At 36.7% G+C, this 24,188-nt stretch overlaps 2 protein-coding genes across 8 annotated transcripts in view; both read left to right on the top strand.

Annotated features, from left to right (window-relative positions):
* Positions 1-53: 53 nt before the first annotated feature.
* On the top strand, positions 54-18,975 carry LOC128876952 (G protein-coupled receptor kinase 1). Of its 5 annotated transcripts, none has more exons than XM_054123806.1 (16): positions 445-579; positions 3,679-3,743; positions 5,580-5,656; positions 8,440-8,513; positions 8,616-8,717; positions 11,982-12,056; positions 12,152-12,213; positions 12,305-12,356; positions 14,133-14,324; positions 14,825-15,132; positions 15,231-15,405; positions 16,970-17,347; positions 17,461-17,515; positions 17,599-17,747; positions 17,875-17,967; positions 18,059-18,975. In XM_054123806.1, the coding sequence occupies exons 3-16, from the start codon at positions 5,593-5,595 to the stop codon at positions 18,215-18,217; spliced, it is 1,938 nt and encodes a 645-aa protein (XP_053979781.1). In that variant the 5' UTR covers positions 445-579; positions 3,679-3,743; positions 5,580-5,592; the 3' UTR covers positions 18,218-18,975. The 5 variants fall into 5 exon arrangements, with proteins under 5 accessions (XP_053979780.1, XP_053979781.1, XP_053979782.1 ...); XM_054123807.1 differs by lacking the exon at positions 445-579 and adding an exon at positions 2,769-3,144; XM_054123805.1 differs by lacking the exon at positions 3,679-3,743 and having other exon boundaries at positions 54-579.
* A 139-nt stretch (positions 18,976-19,114) lies between these two features.
* Positions 19,115-24,188, top strand: part of LOC128876954 (uncharacterized) — a 9,557-nt gene continuing 4,483 nt past the window's right edge. Inside the window, exons 1-2 of one of the 3 annotated variants that reach the window (XM_054123811.1) lie at positions 19,115-20,524; positions 21,541-21,775. In XM_054123811.1, the coding sequence (XP_053979786.1) occupies positions 21,567-21,775 (209 nt within the window). In that variant the 5' untranslated portion in view covers positions 19,115-20,524; positions 21,541-21,566. Of the gene's footprint in view, positions 20,525-21,540; positions 21,776-23,063; positions 23,564-24,188 lie in introns of those variants that run through there. The other 2 variants (XM_054123812.1, XM_054123813.1) reach the window with 2 other exon arrangements.

The raw sequence follows: 24,188 nt of genomic DNA on the forward strand, positions 1-24,188 counted from the left end.
CTCGAGGCTCCCGAGTTGGTTGGCGGTTGGCTGTCAGTTGGTAAGAGTACGCTACGTAGTTCTGTTCGTTCGGTGTGGATGATTGCGTGCAGATCTTCTCCACGTTCAATTCGTTCTCGCGCGTTAAACCCGCGATATGAACACGGTGAATATCGAGGTCGCGTCTGCCGTGTGAACCGGTGAAGAGTTGCGCGGGTGAGTGTGTGTTCGTGTTCGCAGTGAGTATCGTTAACCTTGCGAATCACGGAAATTGGTAGGAACTCGTTCTTCTCGCTGGAAATCGCGCTTAGGTCCTTGGCAAGGACCAGTCAGTCTCGCGAAGTTGAGTGGACGCATTGTTCGATTAGAATGTCGGCGTCGGTTACGTTGTTCCCGGTGATGCGACAGTGAACTCAGTGACATCAAGGAAACAGCTCCAGGGTGAGCAGAGTTCACACGTCGAGAGATTTAGAGACTACCGAGGAAAATGGCGGACCTTGAGGCGGTGTTGGCCGACGTCAGCTACTTGATGGCAATGGAGAAGAGTAAGTGCACGCCGGCTGCCCGCGCAAGCAAGAAGATTATTCTGCCCGATCCCAGGTATGTCGATACTTCGCCAATTTCTCGTGTTTTTTCCGCGTTCAGGCAACTCTAGTTACGCCTTGATTCTGCCGATGGGAACGATTCACTCGTAAGCAAGCGTTAGCGGGAGAATTTTGTAAGCTGTATTTGTATTCATCGCATTCTATATAATTGTTTACCACGTCGCTTTAACTGGATTCATTTTTTAGTCAATATTTAAAGAATATTCGCGATACTTATCCACTCGTACCGTCTCGCGTATAGGAAAGATCCTATTTATAGTTCGAGAAGCCAGTATCGCAAATGCGACGTTACGTTGGTTTAATATCGTAAGGAATACGAAGAATTGACAGCTGGTAACACGAAAAATAATAGTTGTTAGGTACGGTACATCTGTAATTTATAATTACTGATACCATGCTGCTTTTATATTTAGTTTTTAGGTATAGTACATAATTTAGTATTAATTTTAATGAATTTAATTACTCGCGGTTGACTAATAGTTTGTTTTCTTTCGATTCTTATTTGACATTATCGAGTGATTGGTAGGGTTAACATAGATCGTCTGCCACTCAAATGGTGATCGAATTAGGCCCATCGCTACGCCTCACCACGTTTCCTGCCCCTCCCTTCTTCTGTCTCGATACCCTTCCTTGTCTAGCTTGAGTTCGCTGGTCCGGTCTTTCACTGTTTTTCTGCGCATACGTATATTTCCTTCGACACCCAGCCCGTAAGGTGTTATGGTATCAGTTTACTTCAAAGAAGACGAACTTCTTACAGTTCTTACAATTAACATAAAATGATTTTATGCAGGAACTAATGTAGAATAATATTAAATTTGTATTTATCCTTTGAACGGTAATTTAGAAAACATTCGTCAGGATTCATTAATGAAATTCATCTTTACTCGATCTAATCTCACTATAGAAATACATTTTGAACACTTGAGAAATAACTTTATCATCGTCGAATGCGAATTAGCGTTGGAAATGTAGTCAATTTGAGATAAAAGAAATCTTATTGCTATTTTATGATGTACCGTTTTACACTTCCTAAAAGAATATACATATATAAAGAACTTAGGGATAACTTAGACCGATATTGCTATCAACATTTTAAGGTTCAACGAAATCTAACGTAAACAAAGATTGTCGCTTCACAGTCACCTCTCGAGTGCAGAAGGTTAATTTTAATTAGGACGATAGCCATATCGTTTCAGACCAACAAACTTAGCGCCGCTCTCGTCATATTCCACAATTCCGCACTACTACATGTATCTCATTTTTCTATCAAACAAAATAAGTTTTAATACTTTAATTATCGACTCATTTAAAAAGAGTCTTCACCTTAGAAAAAAAAACTATTTACAGTAATCCAAGTTGATATTAACTTCTCTATACAATTGCCAGATATGCAATTAGGCGGTGTAAGTAGACCCTAGTGTACAATCAGTATACAGGGTGTCCCAAAAATTTTGTAACACCTTGAACGGAGTGGTTCGGGAGGTGATTTGAAACAACTTTTTCCTTGGCGAAAATGTTGTCCAAGCCATCGTTAAGGAGATATTAACAAAAAACCCCGACCAATCAGAGCGCGAGTATGCCGGTTGAGCGTAGGCTACGCGATAGGCGGCCGCGCTCCATCGGCATACTCGCGTTCTGATTGGTCAGTGTTTTACATTAATGTCTCCTCAACGAAACCTCGGACAACATTTTCGCTAAGGAAAAAGTTGTTTCAAATCACCTCCCGAACCAACCCTTTCAAGGTGTTACAACATTTTTGGGACACCCTGTATTTATTTAATAGGGTGCGATAAATGTGAAAAAGATCTAAACACATTCGGCGCGACAAAGGTTCGAACTGGTTCGAACTACTTCGAACCGTTAGCATGACGTCATGAATCGTGGCGTCGTTGTTCCTTGTCCGCGACTTTTGTTTCATTCCCCCTCTACTGTTATTTAATACGTGGGCCCTTGTCGCGCATGCACACTGGTTGTAGAGTCAGTAAGGTATTTAATATGACCATAAAACTGGTGCCCTTAGTCAAGGGCGCTTTTCCTCAAGGGAAAATAGAATTATAAATTAAAATAGGAAATACTTCTTTGCACGCAATAATATTAATTTTATGGATAAATTATAACATAGGGATGTGAGTTGAAATAATTTTACAGACAAAACATGTATTTTGTAACTAAAAAAAAAAACGGTTTTCGTGGTTTTGGCGCCAACCGTTGCTATAGGATCGTACGGTGTTTCCTATAGCTACAGCACTGCGCGTTCAGCTTTTTCGACGCGCATGCGCGACTGGGAGCCAAATCTGGCGTCGCAGGATCGGTACGGTTTTTCTGATCTAGTCTTGTTTCGGCGGTGGTCCTGAGCGTTAGGGAGTTACTTTGAACTATCACAGTAAACATTTTCCTGTACGATAAAGTACTTTTACACGCGAGTAAAGAGCCCGTATATTGCATAAAAACTTACTTTATCCTGAACACAGTCAGATCAGTGAAGAGAGTGAGCGTGATGATGATTGTGCGTCAAGCGGTAACAAGATATAAACCTACTGCATTATATTTAATTAAAAAGGTTAGATGACATACTATTTTATTCGTATCTATTATTTGGTATTCTATGTGTATTCATATAAGAATCTTATTAAGGGGGTACATTCAGTCAACGGCGTGGAAAAAATGTGTATTTCGAATAACCTTTCTTTACAATAGTTGCATATATTTTATAAAAAAAATTAATACTAAAAAATTTCAAAACAAAATGTTTATTGTTAACAAAGTTATTACCATATTAATTAATATATGTAGTGGTTTGCGGCGAGACTTTTTATACGTTCATCTAAAATCAATCCAAAGAACAAAAATCATTAGTTCAATAGGTGATCTAGTAATCAATCGTAGCTTTTTATTTTTTTTTCGTTTGAAAATTAACAAAATGACTGCCACTGATCGTTTACCTACGCATTTTCAAGGAAAAATGCGCATGTTTTTTGTTTAGAAGAATTAAAGTTCTCGTCAAAACGGAAATTTGAACGATCAATAATCAGTTTTTTATCCATAAGAATTATTACACTTTATTGGTAACATGATTTCTCTCTTTATGTTCCAGGTATGTCAGGCAAACTTAACATAGGCGAATCCACAGCTAATTTCCAAAGAATTTTTTCATAACAGGTATTTATAATAATTATTGTTAACAAAAATGTATTAGGTTAACGTACTGTATGTTCTTTAAGAGAAAGCTATTGTAAGCAGATAATACATTTGAGCAGCGAGAGAAGTTCGATTTTTTTTTTTTTTTATTGAATGATCAAGGGATGTATGATTTTTTCCATTTACTTGACAATATCGTCGTTAGCTGGTTAATAATAATTACGAAACGTAAAAAGTTTGCAATAATAGTATGCCGATTATATTGCTTTATATGAGAAACGGGGATTATGATACAAAGTTAATGGTTAAACATTATTTTAAGGAACACAAAATGATTGGTTTTTTTTTCTCATTTGATTTTTTTCTCATTGGACTGTATCTTTCCGGTAGGATTAATTACTCCAAAAGTCTTGATATCTCTACAAAAATGAATCGCGACGATCAAGTCAGCTCAAGCGGAGACAAATTTAATCTTATATATTACGCGATGAAATGATTTTTTTCTATAAAGCACTCGACGATGGAGATAAGGAGGTTCGATACATGGCGAAAAATCAGGATAATAGAGAATATGAAAGCGTTCACGATGCAGCAAAGGACACGAAATCCAACAGTTGCGAATAGTTGCGTTCACAGAATCCGTTGAAATACCTTCAAGAATACAATTCATTCTCGAAACATCCTTTCTTATTCCTTGTATACATGCTAAAGGAAACCTCTGTGTGCAAAATTTCAGCTTTCTAGGTTCAAGGGTTTCGCCTGGACGTTGATTGTAATCAGTCAAGGCTTCATTCTTATATACAGTGTGTTTCGTTTATCTATCAAAGTAAATATCTCGTGACGCGCTGAAGTTACGAAAAAAATTTATTTACAAAAATTGTTCGATTTGTAGGGTACAATCATACGATGTAAATTTTTTCGGGCCTGGAATAGTAGGGAGGGGGGATTTCAAAGTCAAAATAAGTTTTTCAAATGGAACTATATATATTTTTGTTCATGGCCTGACAGCTTTTTTCGAAACGAATTCAACGGTTATTCACCCGATATGTCCTACCATTACCTACTCAAAACGTTACAAGTTTGTAATATAATTTCTAACGTTTGGAAACAGCAAATTAAATAATATAATATACCGTTGAATTCGTTTCGTAAAAAGCTGTCAGGCCATGAAAAAAATATATATAGTTCCATTTGAAAAACTTATTTTGACTTTGAAATCCCCCCTCCCTACTATTCCAGGCCCGAAAAAAATTACATCGTATGATTGTACCCTACAAATCGAACAATTTTTGTAAATAAATTTTTTTCGTAACTTCAGCGCGTCACGAGATATTTACTTTGATAGATAAACGAAACACACTGTATGTATATAGATAATAAACAGAGTTTATTTTGTTCCCTATTTTCTTTCATTTATTATAGCTTCATACCTAATATTAGTTAAAATTACTTCGGGCATTGCTCTCGAAGCGTAAAGTGAAAAATTAAACAATCCAAAAGTTTGTACACGTAATTATATTCTCGATTAATTGTATTCGCCATCCTAGACAAAATTACAAAGCGACAAAATAAAAATTGCGATGTGTCCGAATATTACAGTTGTTGACTGTAGATCTCGTTGTCGAAGACCTAATATCGATACATCTAGCATAGACACGACGAGATGCGTGGGTCACTAAGAGGTAACAATATTTTGATTACAGCTTTATAATATTTAATCGAAACTGGATTTTGTTACGAAGAAAAAATTTATCGAGTGCATTTTTTTTTTTTTAAATATTAATTTCCATCTATTTTTAGGAAGCAGGTAATTGTGAGAGTTTCGTCGTTACAATCGAGTATTTCTTTCTGTTGCAGTGTAAGAAGCGTAATGCACAAGTATTTGGAAAAGCAGAAGGAAGTTCACTTCGATAAAATATTCAATCAAATGTTTGGTGAGGAATTTTCTAGTATACTTTGTATTTACGTAATAATAAGGAAAATTCGTGAAATTTCGTTAATCCGAATTACTAAGAGAATAAAATAAATCGCTCGATTTACCGTGCGAAGTTCTGGAAACGTGAATTACTCGGAATTTTATTTTCGGATCTACGAAATTAGATCATCAACGGAGAATGGTCTAGGACCTAGACCTAGGTAGTAGGTCTGTCGACTTCAGCCAAATTTTTCCTGGTAAATCTGGAACAAAAAGGAAGACTCGTTCCTTCCTTACAGTACCATAACGACAAATACGATTAGCTAATAGCATGAACGCGATCCGCGTATATTGTTGATGTTAGAAAATGGGGTCTAATAAACAAGTCCTCAGGTTGTCATTCCTTTTATAGTATTTTTACTAAGTACGCATTGGAATTGGCATTCCTTTCTCAAGCTCTTTCTGAAGGGAACTGAGCCACTAACGAAAACGTACAGAACGGATAGAATTAGTGTAAGAACCAGAAAAGGTGGTTAGCTGAGACGATTCTGAGCCACAATTTCCTTTGCAAAAATGTCGGACGGTGCTTCGTTTTTGAAGTATCAACGAAAATCACCGTCCTGATCACAGCACCTGAGCTATTAAACGCGTTGGGGCGCAATGAAATAATCGGGGCGCCACACAGTGGGACGACGCTGTATAAATATTGGACATTGGGGCAAAAAATAAACATACAAATTTTAAAACCTAAATACATTTTAACGAATCTTTAAACCTTTGACAATTATGTTTCATAGTATCATTACGTTTTGCTTTACTATTTACCTCATGACATCTGAAATTGGTTACGTTGATCTATTTATCTTTTCTTTAATTTACGTTGTAATTCTTGTATTATGTGACTTTACTAAAAGAATGTGTGCAATATCTAACGTTGAGGTTGTAATAATTCTGAAATAAACATAAAGATGATTTAAATGTACAACAGAACTTTGTTACATTTGATTGTAGAGGCTATAAATGTTTCTTAAATTTTGACAAAGAAGCAACTAAAAGCAACAACTACGTGAACGGCTATAGTCTACATACTTCCTAAAAACAAATGGTGCAAAGTTTTGTCTGGGCGAATTTAGGCGATTTTTATAATTAAATAAAACATTTACAACTTCTACAATCAAATGTAACAAAGTTCTGTTGTACATTTAAATCATCTTTCTGTTTATTTTAGAATTATTACAATTCCAACATTAGATATCGTGCACACATTCTTTTGCTAAAGTCATGTAATACAAGAATTGCAATGTAAATTAAAGAAAAGATAAATATGTCAACGTAACTAATTTCAGATGTCATGAGGTAAATAGTAAAGCAAAACGTAATGATATGAAACATATGAAACGTATGAAACATAATTGTCAAAGGTTTAAAGATTCATTAAAATGTATTTAGGTTTTAAAATTTGTATGTTTATTTTTTGCCCCAATGTCCAATATTTATACAGCGCCGTCCCATTGTGCGCCAATGCCGGGAAATGCGACACGTTGATTTTCAGTCTAACAAGAGATACTCGGAAGAAAGAAAATATCAAAAGATCTGCATCGTTTACATTTGGCGACCGAGACCAAATAAGGAAGGTCTACTTGTCTGATAGATGTATAAACGATATTACAATTAATCGTTTAAAATTTTTCTCCGCTACTCTGCATAGCACATTCATTCTTTATAACACGAAGAGTTACATTCTCTTTTTACTAGTACAATGTATAGAGATAGAGGATTCGTTAATACTAACTGAGGCTTTCAGATATAAACCGTGTTCTTTGGGTAAAGATACTCCGACATTTCGCTAGTATTGCAGCTAGTTTCTTCGAACGGCAAATAATGAAACTAATATTCGTCTATTTCGTGTAGCGGGGGTCACTTGAAGGTACTTGTGCTTACACGTTTCGATTCGTTGGCTAGCAGTTACTGAGCTTATGGTACCATTCATTGGTCACCTGTAAAAGTTTGTTTGATTATTATACAAAACGAAGTAATTAATGACATTGTAAATCCTTATGTATATGTTTAATAAACGAATGAAAGAGTAAATATTTGTCTTGAAATTCATTTATTTACTTTATATACACGTACCCCTTACTAACAGAACAAGGAAAAAGTATTTTTGCCGCGAATAATAGATACAAGTCTCCAATCATCTAGCGATAGGGCCGTTACAGTAGTAAATAACAGGCGGAATCACAGTAAAACCATTCTTCACGGTTGAAGAATCGACGGTCGGTGAACAAATAAACCGAAAGGTTATTTTTATATTTGAAAAATTTAGAGATGAGAATGCTTCGGGATTCTGTAAAACTTGAAACGCAAATATTTTTCCTTTTTTCAAGTATCTACTTTGTTAGAAATTGAAATCTTACCGCGCACTGTGGCACTGTATAAAATAATAAGGTATAGATGACGAACAATCGGTAAAAATGTTTTGTATTACTTCAACCACACCATTCTCGATGTTTATAATAAACGTTACCTCGGACAAAGACAACGGGTCATCGAATACAGAATATTTAAATCGTATTCGATCGGTTGCGTAGTTGAACAAACTAAAAAAATCGATTTTTTGACATTTTTGTCTTATTATTTTACGTAGAGTCACAGCTTGCTCGGGTGTACTACGAATTACGGCTCAGCCAGTTCGCTTCGTAGTCGTTTACCAGTTTTCGAACAGAACGGTGGCTTTACGAAAACGAACAAAAATTTACCGATCAAAGAGTATATCGTTTCTTTCTCGTTTTGTACTTCCAGGTTACCTCTTATTCAAAGACTTCTGCGAGAATGTGGCGGAGGAGCCGATTCCGCAACTTAGGTTTTACGAAGAGGTTCGTGTTAACCCTTGTACACATTAATTAAACTCCGATAGTGTGGAGACACGCAACGACGCCATCCAACTCCATAAGGAATTTCTTATTTATGCGTTATAGATCAAGGCGTACGAGAAGCTGGAATGCCCGGAAGAGAGAAGAAAACTTGCCAGAGAGATATACGACAACTTTATCATGAAGGAGTTACTAGCGCATACACATGTGAGTAAATTTCATTCGGAATTTTATTTTCGGTATTTTTGCGACCAAATTCATCGGATACTCTGTAGTAGGACAATATTGGAAATGGGTGTTTTAAATGACTGTAGACATTGTATTTATACGTTTAAGGGCGCGCAGGAGCCAGAGCCAAACTCCGAGTTGACTTCAACGACAGTTGCGAAAGAAGTAGGAAGACTCCGGGACAAGGACAGAGAGGGCGAATACAACAATTGCAGGAGAGACGAGGACAGGGCGATTAGGCTAGCATGAGTTTTTTTTCCAGGATATTGAAGCAAAGAAGCAATATTTTCTAATAATTCTGGTTTTAATATATTCGTTACACTTTGGTGGATGCGACTCCGAGGTCTGATTTTACAATTTCGGCCTTAAAGCTTTATAAACAATAAAATGAAGATAGCAAACGTACTTTTGTTATTTATAAAGTTTCAAGGCCTAAATTGCAAAATCAAGCCATGGAGTCGCATCCGCCAAAGTGTAACGAATATATTAAAACCAGAATTATTAGAAAATATTGCTTCTTTGCTTCAATATCCTGGAAAAAAAACTCATGCTAGCCTAATCGCACTGTCTTCGTCCCGAAGTTTCATACTTTTTCCGCAACTATCGCTGAAGTCAACTCGAAGTTTGGCTCTGGCTCCTGCGCACCCTTAATTAAAACTAGACTATTATTATACGGCGGAAGAAGCTCTCTTTACTCGTCTCGATCACTGTTCCGACTAACTGAAAGAACAGCGAGGAAATCCTGAAGGAAATCATGGTCATCTCATCTCTCTAGACGGTTTAGGTTACATCCCGCCACAGTCCGGTTCTGTAAACAAATTATCAAACAGGATACCTGGAAATAAAACGATACCGAGATCGCTTCATCGATATATCCAATCTCTGTTTAACACGTTGATGGCCGCGTCACCCATATATGGGTGTGCCACTGCTTTGCATTGAAGAACAAACAAAATTAATTCCGAACATTAAGTGTCAAAGCAAATAAATTTGAATGGAATTCTTGGACATCAATGAAGCTATAAAAATAAATAGCACAATGAATGTTTGATTATGTAGTTAGTGATTTGAATTAAGTCGACTAGAACTCGAGATATCATGGCAACCATTTCAAAAAATATGGTCACGAGGAAATCGCGTTGATGGTTTTTCAAAGAATTTTAAAATGCTGTATACAAATGAACCGAAGACGATAACGTGGTCTAGATTCTTTTTTATTCTGGAATTTCCTGGTCGACGTGGTGGGATAAGATATATCTGTTTCAATGCTATACGGATTTCCTTGAGATTTTCTTTTTTTAGATCGAGAAGCGCGAACATTCTTTCCTTTGGCTCCTTTTTTGTCCATGTTTATATACAACTAGCGGTGCCCCGCGGATTCACCCGCGTGGAGCACTGTTTACTTTATGTCGTTCGCATTCGACCGCGTGTGCCTTCGTGAATCGGTAGGTGACTGTCTTTTGCTTTCCCTAACTTTTGCAACAATCTACCTGATATCACAGTACCGAAATAACTATGCGCCGTTCGTAATATAAATTCAGCTTGCAGCACTTTTTATAGAATGACCGTAACACAAACAAGTACTAATTTGAAAACATTGCTAGAGAAACATCACCGAGGATATCATATTATGTGTGTCATACCTATATATAGCGAACGATCAATAATTATCTGCGCCAGGGACTGTGAAGGCAGTCTTTTTCAAGAACAGACATTTGACAGGAACTACCTACGCGCGAGTTCCTCCCACTATTCTGTAAAACGGGATTCCACTGTGACGGGTTCAAAAAATCAAATTTCTTTTCCCATAGATCCAAAGAATACAATGTTCCAAGAATATATCACAAAAGTAGCATCGCAATTAAAATTGAAATAACGAAATTAAAATTAATTCTGCGAGACCGGTCAGAGTTTAAGAAAGAGCGCCAGGCGAGTCGAATTCAACGATTTCGAAATTGTTCATCGAGTTCTCGAAGAACGGCTCAGTGTACTATACCAACGGATACTTTGTTCTTTTACAGACCGCTAATACCAGCCACGGCTCCTTGCTGTTGTTCCTGCTAATATAAATCTAAGGATCTTATTATAATACAAGTTTGCAGCCATTAGCTCGCTATTGGATCCATTAGGATCGTTCGAACAATCTTTCGTCGCGGAGGGAGATAGAAGGAAACAAAGTTCCTTTGATTTCGCTCTGTACAATCTTAGACACTAAGTACGCGAAGAAGGCAATAGGAGGAAACAAGGTTCCTTCGATCTCCATTTACAGTCTTAAAAACTAAGTACGAAAAGGAGGAAATAGAAAGACATCAAGTTCTTTCGACTTCCTAGTCTGACTCTGCCAAACAATTATTGAAAACTTCTCCTTTTTAACTGTTTGGGGTACGGTAGGATTAAAAGTGTCCCACCTTTTCGATGGACCGTAATGCACGGTGGGACACTTTTAATCCCACCTCGAAATTTTGCAATAGCTGCATGCGGATAGGTGTGATACCTTTGTTAATAAAAATATAACAATTTTGTTTGATTTAAAACGCAATAAAATCCCTGTGCAACATGGGTCTATTTTATGACCTGAATTCCTGTGCAGCAATGAGTTAAAGGGAAGAGTGAAGGTAAAGTGAGATTTACCGTGCAGACTCGCTGGGTCAGTCCCATGGAAATCAAAGGGAGTCTGTTTTCCTTGATTTCTATGGTTTCGTACTTAGTATTAAACTCGTCGATTGTATACTCTATGTAGATTATACATCTATGTATACTCTATGTAGTGGGAGATCGAAGGAACTTTGATTCCTTCTATCTCCGGGTCTCCACTCGCAGCAACCTCCACGTGGTGAGACCTGGTAATCGGTATTATTCGTGACGAACAATACTTCGTCGCGATTAATAGCGAGCTAATGGCTGCGAACTTGTAATAAGATCTTTAGATTAGCAGGGACAACACCAAGGAGCCGGTACTAGTGGTCCGTGAAAGGACAAAGTATCCGTTGATATAGTACATTGAGCCTTAATCTATTCAATCTTAATTGCGATGCTATTTTTGGTACACATTGTTGAAACATTGTACTTTCGATTTATGCAAAAAAAAATTTTATTTCTCGCCCAAATTCTACAGGGTTATGTAAAAAAAAAAAAATAAAGCTTAAAAGTTTCAAGTCCGCCAAAGTAAAGTTTAACCCTCCCTTTTGGATGCCGAACATTACTTAACAGCATTACTTAATTTTTAAATTATTTTTGTTTCAGGAATACTCTACGGAAGCGGTAACCCATGTTCACAACTATCTAGTGAAAAATGACGTTCCGGTTAATTTATTCGAGGTTAGTACAATTTTGTATCACGCTTAACTTTAACGATGCTAACAACTTGGTTGTACTGTATCAATACGATTGAACCGTATCGATTATCTTTGCAGCCATATATCGAAGAAATTTTTATTCACTTAAGGGGAGAGCCATTCAAGAAATTCCTGGAGAGGTATGTTGTCAACTAACGAAAGAAAGACGAACCGCAGCTCACCTTTCTGTGGCTTGGAAAATTCTTAAGAATTCCTGTTGTATATTTTCAGCGAGAAGTACACTCGTTTTTGCCAATGGAAGAACTTAGAATTAAATATGCAGGTAAATTCACGCTGTTGCGTACTAATTGATACAGACACCGTAGCATTACACAGGATCGATTTCCTCAGCATGGTCATCTCAAATATTTCCATAGTTTTCCATAAAGTAGAAACAGAAGAAAAAGAAGTTTTGTTCTGGGAGGAAAACCTCTTAATCGAGATAAAATGTTTTATAAGATCATAGATGTTTTCTTAACTAGAACCTGCAGTTTTCTCATTAGTAGTTTAAAAAATAATATATAAGAGAATTATAAACTCACAATAACTTATTGCTAAAATGATTAAAAAAGGCTATAAACAATAACGTTAAAACAAACGAAATGTTAGCATGAAATAGAACAACTCCGATATTATTTTATAGATGAAAGTATATATTTATATTTTATGTAGATAAAGCTCAAAAAAAAATATTAATTGACACTCATAAAAAGTGATAAAAATAAGATATTTAACGACATAAACACGAAGAATAAGTACTTTACTCTGCTCTTTACTTCATTAGATGATAGTTTTGTACTAAAATAATTTTAAAGGCTACGTACGAATACAATACCTACGCTTGTCATCGGTTCGAAGTGTTTACAACTCAAGTGTAGATAGATATTTCTTGATGCGAGATTTCTTTTGGATGGTACCTACATTTTTTTTTTACAGAAGAGTTCCAATTTTCATTTCAGCAAAAGACGTATTCCGTACTACATAAACATCAAAATCTGATAAAACAACTGATGGCTGTAATGACATGGTTACATAATGAACGTTTGGGGACCATATTCCGGAAATAAAAATGATGCTATCATTTTAAAAGAGCATCTCGAGATTAATCTCTGAAGAAGTTTTGATGTAGGAGACGTATTGGTTGTAGATCGCAGCTTTCGAGATTGTACGGACGCTATTACAGAAAAAGGATTTATAAGTAAAATTATAAAATACCAGTTTTGCAGACACTTCTAGAATGATATTAATAACAGAACAGGTAAATGAATGTCGACTAGTAACAAAAGTTAGACATATTGTTAAAGTAATTAACGGAAGAATAAAACAACGATATAAATATTTTGATAATACCATACAAAACACTACAGTATCAACTCCGTTTAAAGATTTTAGAATCACTTATGCTCTACTGTATTCTACAATATACAGTTAGTGTAATAAGTGTTTGTACGGGAACCAATTCATAATAAAACTTTGTTAACCTCTTGTTTCTATTCTTATTCATTCTATTTTAAATTGGTTACTGTACGAACACTTCTTACACCGACTGTATTTATCTGTATGTATAATACCATTTGTGCGGGACCTATTAAAATGTCATTAACTAGTTTTTTTTATGTACAAAAATATAAATATTATATTTCATTATTAGTGAAAGGTTGGTCGATTTCATTTATATCTAGTTATTTGTTAAATAAATTTAATTCGTATATTCGATACATTTATTAATTGTATTATATTTATCCAATTGAATATAACAAATTATGAAAAAATTAAATATATTTAAATTTATGTATGTATATATGTCTAATACAATATTTTGAAAACTGCGATTTTGAGAAAACATTATCTCGATCAAAGAGTTTGCCTCCTTCTACTAAACTATTTTATCAATAAAAATAACAGATACAACGTACACATTTAAAGCCGTATGATAAGATTGCATTAAACAGATACCTATATAGAACTGTCCTATATAAAATTCTATAAAATGGAATAAAAATATATTATGCATTTCTTCATTGTTTTTAATATTTATTGTGGTAATTCACTGTTTCAGTTGACAATGAACGACTTTAGTGTGCATCGCATTATTGGCAGAGGTGGTTTCGGAGAAGTATATGGTTGTCGGAAAGCAGACACGGGAAAAATGTACGCTATGAAGTGCCTCGACAAGAAGCGTATAAAAATGAAACAAGGCGAAACTTTAGCACTCAACGAAAGGATAATGCTTTCGGCAGTCAGTACTGGAGTAAGCTTTTTTTTAAAAATGCAAAAGTTATAACATTATCGTCTCAGCTGGCTACGCAGCAACCTGGCGCAAACCAGCCAGTCTTGGGTCGAGCTTATGCTCTCGCGGCTGATCGCGCGCTAATCAGGCCCTGTGATTGGTCGGTGTTTTTCGTTAATAATTCAAAAATGAAGCCTCCACCGACATTCTTGCAAAGGAAATTGTTGTTCAGAATCGTCTCAGCTACCCCCCATTTCCGGCTCCTACGCGAGTTTTGAGACACCCTGTAGAATCATAGGGACGAAAGGAAATAGTACATTGGCTAAAATAGTATTAAAGCAGTCGCGAGACTTTCTTGTTAAAGTATTATATTCTTTATTTCCTACTTTTGATTCCACAAAGATCAACTCGAAAGAGATGTTCAGCCATGGTGCGTAGAGTTCGGCGCGGCGGCGTAGCGTAAATAAAAAGTTCAGGTTTTAGGCACGACCTTATTACAATCGTGATTTCGCGATTTCCAGGTGGATTGTCCATTCATAGTCTGTATGACATACGCCTTCCAAACACCGGACAAACTTTGTTTCATTTTGGATCTAATGAACGGTGGTGACCTTCATTATCATCTCAACCAGCATGGTGTGTTCAACGAAAGAGAAATGAAGTTCTACGCGGCGGAAGTGATATTAGGACTAGAGCATATGCATCGCAGATTCATCGTTTACCGGGATTTGAAGCCTGCGAATATATTGTTGGATGAACACGGCCACGTCAGGATATCGGATCTAGGACTAGCCTGTGAGTTCTCAAAGAAGAAACCACACGCAAGTGTGTAAGTACAATCTATCGTTCGCAGATTTGAATCGTATTCGAGTTAAGTTTGCTGTTTGCGTAAAAAGTATTCATCAATGAAAAATATTCGTGTTTCAGTGGAACTCATGGGTACATGGCGCCAGAAGTGCTTTCGAAAGGAGTTACCTACGATTCCAGTGCCGATTGGTTTTCGTTTGGCTGTATGTTGCATAAATTGTTGAAAGGCCACAGTCCGTTCCGGCAACCCAAAACTAAAGATAAACACGAAATAGATCACATGACGCTAACCAAGGTATGTATTACTGTATTTTAAAAATTGTCATTTGTTACATTTCATTAACCCTTTGACTGCGGAGAACGAATATATTCTTCCAAGAATGTTCGCCATTGCCTGCGAAGGACGAATATATTTGTCCATACAAAACTCAACTGTACATATCGGAATACAGTAACGAATCAAAGTCAGGAGCCCATGCATAAATGGGCAAAATTAAAAAATTCCTCAAATAAATTTTTTTTAGATGACACCTTATAGAAAATGACAAGACGAAACTTTTTAATGTTTGTAACGCCTTATTTCGAGCCATCAACGAAGTCGACCTTTTCATTCGTTCCGCACACAGGTGCAAATCGGGGAACGAAATGGATATACAGAGTGTCCCAGAATTAATGTAAGAATGGGGGGTAACTGAAACGATTCTGAACCACAATTTCCTTTCCATAAATGTCGGATGGTGCTTCGTTTTTGAATTATTAACGAAAATCACCGACCAATCACAGCGCCCGAGTAGCGTGCGCTCAGCTGGCTACGGCCAGTCCTAGCTCAAGCCTATGCTCTCGTGAACATGAAATTTCGGCCATCACAATAGAGTGACTCCATACGGCCGTAGAGTCAAACGAACTACTACGACGTTTGCAGTTTACTATGGCAGTTGCATAGGAGCGACCAGAGCGGCTCCACACTTGCAGCTGTCGCTGAGCCAAACGACCGCGTCCGATCCGACCGATCGACCAAACCAACCGGCCCGACTGTTCGACCGATAAGTCATCGCAAGGATTTTGTACATATACCATGTAAGTGAACGCAGAGTAGTTTAATAATCTCCAAGTTGTGTACAGAGAACATCTGTCTGTGTGTGTGTGTGTGTGTGTGTGTGCGCGTGCGTGTGTGTGTGTGGTCACTCAAATTTGAAACTTTTATCCTTCGACCATGGATACACCGGACTGTGAATACAGCACGTCCACCGCACCCGGTGTACACCCATCACATGTTTACCTACAGTTTATTGACCTGACTTGTAGTTTCAAGAATAAAAATTAAATACATCAAAGTTCTTTTTCCTGAAGATTAATTATATCTTAAAATATAAATCGCTGTAAGAAATTGGTAAAAAACATTATGTACATGTAAACTCACTTGGATTGATGATTACATGAAACATTATGTACATCACCTTTAAAATTAAACGTCGAATGAACAAACTGTAAATATAAAACAGTTTCGTCTTGTCATTTCATATAAGGTGATATTTTTAAAAAATTGAATTACGAATTTAAAAATTTGTAATTACTTTAATAATTGATACTTTTAATTAACTGATCTTTCCTTTTGTACTTTGTATATTTTAGGGTCGACACGTTTAAATGTAATATCATTATAGAAACTATGTTTATTTGAATTATTATCATCTTTTTCCTATATACTTTCAATATGAGAGGTACTTTTGTACGAATAATACAGTTGAAGACTATTTATTACGGATAGATAAACTGACCGTTCGTATCAGATAGTAGTGCGTAGTTTTTCTTCTGTACAGTGAATTGTTGGTAATATTAATTAGCAGAAATAATTTCAGAACGTTGAGCTGCCAGAAACATTTTCAAGAGAGCTGCGCTCACTCTTGGAAGGTTTACTACAACGAGATATTAACAACAGACTCGGTTGCCGGGGGGCAGGAGCTGATGAATTAAAAGAGCATCCGTTTTTCAGTGGTATTGATTGGCAACAAGTTTATCTTCAGAAATACACGCCACCACTTATACCACCACGGGGCGAAGTAAACGCAGCAGACGCCTTCGACATCGGTTCCTTCGACGAAGAGGATACAAAGGGTATCAAGTTAACAGACGTGGATCAAGACCTGTACAAAAATTTCCCTCTAACCATATCTGAAAGGTGGCAGGCTGAGGTGGCAGAGACTGTATTCGAGACAATCAATAACGAAGCAGACAAGGTACGAATCACCAACTTATCAAGTATTTTATCTCTTTTCCAATTCATCTCTTTTCCAATTCATGTAACGTGTTAAGTTTAACCATTTTTCTCTTTTTTCTTCTTCTTCTGTAGTTGGAAAATAAAAAGAAAGCGAAGCAAAAACAACGGTTCGACACAGATGAGAAAGGTAAACAGATTATTACTTAATTTAAGCGTATAGTTGTAAACGAAGATTGACAGAGTGGAACTGATTGGAATTATTCGTCATAGGATCGGACTGCATTTTACATGGTTATATTAAGAAATTAGGCGGTCCTTTCGCTAGCGCGTGGCAAACGCGTTATGCGAAACTTTACCCTAATCGGTTGGAATTGCATCCCGAGTCCACGATGAAGCCTGAACTTGTATTTCTTGACCAGGTAAATAAATAAGGAAATAATACGTCAGATATATACGACATATAGTCAAATTCTAGAATGTCGTTAATAATATAAATCTATTTTAATCCTATTCCAATTACTAACAAATGTATCAATTAACTTTTAGGTTGAAGAAGTCAGCGCGGAACTACAACATGTGAAAGGGGAACAATGTATCGTCGTCCGCACGAGAGACGTGAAAATAGTACTTACGAATCCCGTAAGTATATTTATATTACGGTCTTGGAAATTCAAGAATGTAGACTTGTATTTTTATAACATAATTAATTAACATTTAATTATTCTTTCAGGACGAAATCAGTCTGAAGGAATGGGCGTTATCGCTAAGATCCGCGCATAAATGTTCGATGGAAATGCTGGGCAACATGGCTAAGAAGGCTGGCAAGATCTACGGAACTGAAAGGGATCCGGTGATTCCACCGATGCAGCGCTCTACGAACGGCAACTAGCCCATTGCTAATATCTGCACTCCGGCGTCATACTCCAGTTCCACTGCCCCTCAGCAGCAACAAGTTTTTTTATACTGAAAGTCAATGTTGAGATCATAGATGAATTCTCAGCGAGGACTGCATTGGGAGGCAACTTCTTGTGGACGGAACCAGAAGTATCTAGGTCTCAAAACAGCTCCAAAGAATCTCCCTTTGAACGACGGGTAGCGTCGCTCTGTATAGAGACTCTAGGAAGTAGTGTCGTACGAACCGTCACGACGTTATATTTGTACGTTAGCTATATGTGCAATGTGACGTAGGAACTAGCAACTGAATAATGTCCATCGATACACACTCTCAAACTCGAAATCCGCACGCGAACGCACGAACACGTACACCATACACTCACCCACCCACGCACACGGACACGCATACGCGCGCGCGCCCGCGCGCGGAGAAAGGACACGGTAAATGCAACCAGTAGTGTATTATTGTTATATCAATACGAGGTATAACCTGGTCCTGATTATACTTCTTCACCGTTCTATACCACTCGTTTACTTAATTTATTGATGAATGCAGAACGATTTTATATTGTCGTTACATAATGATGACACGTGCGCAAACTCGTTTATTTATTGTGTTGATAGAGAAGAACGAAGAAAACCTCGAAAAGTTTACATTGTCGGCAGCCAACCGAAGATCGTTGTAATAATTATGTACGCTCGAGTAGGTAAGGTAAGTTTGCTCCGGCAATAAAATTGTGCGACGAACGCAAATCTTGTATATATTTCTTTATTTTACTCGATCCTATGACCATAATAGGATGATAAGTAAATTAAAGTGAAAGACATTCATTTTTAATGTACATATTCCGGTTTGTTCCACGGTACAGTGACTCCGAGCAGATTGATTTCTTGTAAAATTTGTTGTAATTCGTACAATTCTGATGAAAGGTCTCCATTATCAACTTACGAACTACCTTATATTTTATCAGTCTTACAGCCACAGTTCTTACGACTAATAAATAATATTACGGTTACGGTTTTCTTACAACTACGGTTCGACGGTACAGTTGCGGTATCAACAGTACAGCTGCGGTATGGGTCGCACTTCAGCGTCGATGGATAGCGATTTATAGCGGAGGCTAAGTGGCTGCATGCAGCAACAAGTCGAGTCGTCAGGGCGGATTCGTTAGTGGAGCCAGACCATACGACAACAATTGGAGGATTTGTGGTGAGGTTGTAAACATAATGAAAAAATATTGAAGTGATTAATTGAACACATCGGCTTACGCTATTAAAGAAAAAAGAAAATAATAATAATAATATTTCATTTACTTTGTCAACTTTGTAGCCATTAACGAAGAGTCGAGCGTAAACCAACAACAAAGTACACATATCATTTTCTCGTTATATTTTGATTAGAATCTTATCTATGAATTGATGAGGCTTTCCCAACGAAAACAAATACAAACACCACCTCATTCTCATTATTTCTAATTTACGTTATTGGAATTTTTCCAGGAGTGACTCTAATGACGTATAATTAAGAATGCTCCAAATAAGACTACAAAATAATGCACAAATATGAAGGTACAAAATGTACTTATTATGTAAAAACAAATTGATGTATAAATATTTTAAACAAATAATGCAAGAGTATTATGATAGAGTAATGTATAAATATGAACATGAAGTAATGAACAAATATCTTATATATAAATTTGGATATGTCATACGGCTTTAGTGACATTCAAACGCGTGTCAAAGGATTTTTTTAAATTTCAAAAATAATGTATTCTACAGTTGATTTGAATATCAGTGCTACATTTTTTTTTCAAAAAACATAGATTATTTTCAAGCGAAAATCCAAGGAGGGATTCTTACATCGGCCGGCGCGTTTTTGTTCCACCATTCGTCGTAGGAAGTGAGATTTCTGCAGAAATGTTTCCCGCATTTACGTAAGCCACCAATCGGAGGGGAAACTGGCCACAGACGCCGTTGCAACAAGCAACTTGCTTTCGGGTGGACAGTCTTAATTCAACTTCTAACCGAGTCGGTTCGGGATTAGTTTTCTTCTAGTGCATCGCGCTCATTGGCGTCACCCAACATACGTACACACATATTCGCGTTGATAGTCGCCGCGTGTTTTCACCTTATCGAATACCATTTTCAAGCGTGAAGTGAAAGTCTTCGTGACGAGTCTTAAAATATTGTAATTAATTAGATATTCGTCAAGTTTGTCTTCTTACTTCGTTACCTCCCGTTGCTTCCGTTATTCGTCGAGGAGCCAGGAACTAGACGAAGTGTTAAAATTCTACATACCGTACGTAGGATTATTCAATATTTTGAATACGTTCTCTGTCAACAATTCTTATCGCAATTTATCCGAAGAATTGACTTTCAAAGATGTTCGTCTCAACTTCGAGTAGCAGTTGCGTCAGATTGATCAGAAATCCATGCGGTTGATGACATTAAAAACCGTAACATGTGGTTATTCTCTACCAATATTCATTAATGCTTCCCGGGAATTATAAGTAGTTTTCAACGAATGTTTACACCAAGTTCAAAAATGTCATTTAATTCGTAACTGTTTTTGGTAGCTGTTGCTTGTAGAAAAATTCTATTTTCTAATTTCATCCATGTGCGTTGGCAAGACGATTTTTTTTTAACACCTGGTCAAGATCTTTGTTACAAAGGAGCATTGTATAAAACCGAACTCACGGAATCTAGTGTTGAAACGTAAATAAGTGTAAAGTTTAAGGAATAATCATAATAACTGTAATTATTAGACTGCGGATCTTTATGCATTTATAGGAAATTTGAGTGTGCAAGAAACTACAAAATGCAAACAATATGCAAGAATATAAAAAAAAGATTAAAAGTAAAGTTCATGTTACAATATTTGCAGAATAAAATTAATTCCTATTTAGATTCGCGAAGATTTTATTTTGCATAAAGATCCGCAGTCTAGTAATTGTAATCACAGTGCTTTTCAATAACTTCCCGAAAGGCTGTATCGAGTTTCTTTTTGTACGTGTAAAATTAGTGGAGTTTTAAATGTTATAGAGTTTATAAAGTGTCCTCGTTAGTAATCGAGTACTTCGACACCTGCGTGGCGCGCTGCAGCACGCGTAGTTCGGGGGCTTCGCCCCCTGACCGGGGTCAAGTAACCGACACGATCATAAACAGTGCCGAACCTATTAATTATTTTTTCTTTTAATATATAAAATATTGTGTACAATAAAATGTAATGTACATTACAATGTATACTTAGGTTCGAAAGGGGTTAAATTCACAACGCAACGAGTCACGGTACTTAACTTCCTTTCGTTTTGTTAGGTACCAAGGAAACTCCTGTAGAAAATATGCCGAGCAGCAAGACCAGAATTGCCATAGTAGGTGGCGGTGTAGCCGGATTGGTAGTAGCCCGTCACACGGCCGCCAAGTTGGATACTTACAGTGTTACATTATTCGAGCAAACCGACCAGATCGGCGGGACGTGGGTCTACACTGACGAAACCGATTTCGACAAGCGTGGATTAGCTGTTCATAGTAGCATGTACAAGAATCTAAGGTCAGTGCGCAATTACATTTCTCCCCCTTCACTCGCTCGTCCAATCCTTCTATGATAACTGTCACTGGTATGTACATGTTTTGATTACAAAAAAAGATCGTTATCCAGACACAGCTGGATAAATACTTTCGTTAACGTAATCATGTATCCTAAATAGATTAGCATTTGTTCAAACACAAGAAAGCACCTGTATCCGCACACACCAGTTAATCTATTCTACGTTTATTGTACAGGGTGTCCCAGCCTTGGCGATACAGCGCTCTAACTCCAAAACTATCGGCCGAATGGAAAATTTCAAATATGGAAATTGCATGGTAAAAATGGGCCTCATGTTTCAGCGAGAAGGAATTTTTGTTCACTTTCTTATTTAACGAGATATGATTGTCAAGTTTCGTTTCTCAAATGGAACTATATATATTTCTTTTTTATACCACGCGACAGTACTTTTCAAGACGAATTCATTAAGCTTTAATGCATTTACCCGATTTTTATTACTTTTCCAAGCTATAACGCTTCAAAGTTTGCTAATTTTCAAGGTAAATCACGGGCGGTCTCATTGGTTGCAGTAAGCAACCAATGGAGTTCTTGAAATCGATACGGAGGGTCTCGCTTGGGATTCCAGGCCCAAGGAAGGAACACAGGAAAAGTATTATCTACCTAGAAAATTCTCGGCGCTACAAGTAATGCATCAGGACCGTTTTCGTTTTTCAAATGGAACTATATATTTTTTTTTATACCACGCGATAGTACTTTTCAAGACGAATTCATTAAGCTTTAATGTATTTACCCGATTTTTATTACTTTTCCAAGCTATAACGCTTCAAAGTTTGCTAATTTTCAAGGTAAATCACGGGCGGTCTCATTGGTTGCAGTAAGCACCATGGAGTTCTTGAAATCGATACGGAGGATGTCGCTTGGGATTCCAGGTCCAAAGGAAGGAAAACAGGAAAAGTTCGACCGGGATCGAACAGAGTTCTTTTTCCCTGAAAATTAGCAAACTTTGAAGCGTTATAGCTTGAAAAGTAATAAAAATCGGGTAAATACATTAAAGCTTCACGAATTCGTCTTGAAAAGTACTGTCGCATGGTATAACAAAAAATATATATAGTTCCATTTGAAAAACGAAACTCGACCATCATATCTCGTTAAATAAGAAAGTTAACAAAAATTCCTTCTCGCTGAAACATGAGGCCCATTTTTACCATGCAATTTCCATATTTGAAGTTTTGCATTCGGTCGATAGTTTTGGAGTTAGAGCGCTGTATCACCAAGGCTGGGACACCCTGTATTATAAATGTAGTTTACATACAACTAACAGTTAATTGTTCAGTAGGTGCAACAATTATAATTATTGAAAACATTGAAACAGAATTAATTTCGAATCGTACGAGCTACTTTTACAACGTGATGTTGTTATTTTCTTAGGATTATTTTCGATTGATCGCATTCTCGTTTTAACACTATTCTACACATGTTCATGTTCGACAACCATAACAAGCTCCCGCGTCCTTCCTGTAATCTTTTATCAATAAATATTGTTTCATCGTACTTTTATTGTTCGACGTACGAACAAAATATTTTCGGAACTTAATTCTAACGGACGTAAACACTTTTCACAATTTGATTTGTTCGTGACTAACGGGGCAAACATTGATCGTACAAGTGTTTTCTTTTCACGTGACTTACACGATAATGACGGTAGTTGTGTTCTAATCGGTCTAGTCTGTTGTGATAAACTTTGCGGCCACGCGATACACTCCTTGACATAGTAACGAGACAATCGGTTCGGTAAGTTGTTCCGGAATACATATAGTTGGGTTCGATGCTTTGTAAATAAGTTAGACGATAAAATATTATGTACAGAGCGAGAGATAGAAAATTGCTGAAACGGACGTTACGAAGTATATAAATAAATTCGTGAAGAATTACTTCCTATCAGTTGTACGAGTCAACGAACCATATTTTGCAACTTATGCAAAAGGACATACACGTGCAATCTTAAACAAGTTTTCATTTTGTTAATATTTCTACCGTCGAGAAAGAGTCGTTTTCGAAATCTGTAAAAAAGAAAGATAATAGAGTAACAATAACAGTTTACAATTAGTTTGTACGTACACAGTTTGATTGAAATAGTCGAAGTAAACGTATAATAAGAGAAAACTCATCGGAATGTAATATAAACAAAATTGTAACGTTAATAACTTAATAGCTTGCCATAATGACTGCAATTGCCTGCAAATGACTGAGAATGCCTGAGATTTCGTCAAAAGAGTAGATACAATCGTCGAGTGCTTAGTTTGTAATTAGGAGTTGTCAGGGTCGTCAAGCGAAGATTCAAATGGCTAATGGATCTAAGTAAGGCTAATTTAGAAGAAACATTAATTTCTACTTTTAGGTATAAATGGGAAATTAT

The sequence above is a fragment of the Hylaeus volcanicus genome, chromosome 5 (assembly GCF_026283585.1).
Source record: "Hylaeus volcanicus isolate JK05 chromosome 5, UHH_iyHylVolc1.0_haploid, whole genome shotgun sequence".
Lineage (NCBI taxonomy): Eukaryota > Metazoa > Arthropoda > Insecta > Hymenoptera > Colletidae > Hylaeus > Hylaeus volcanicus.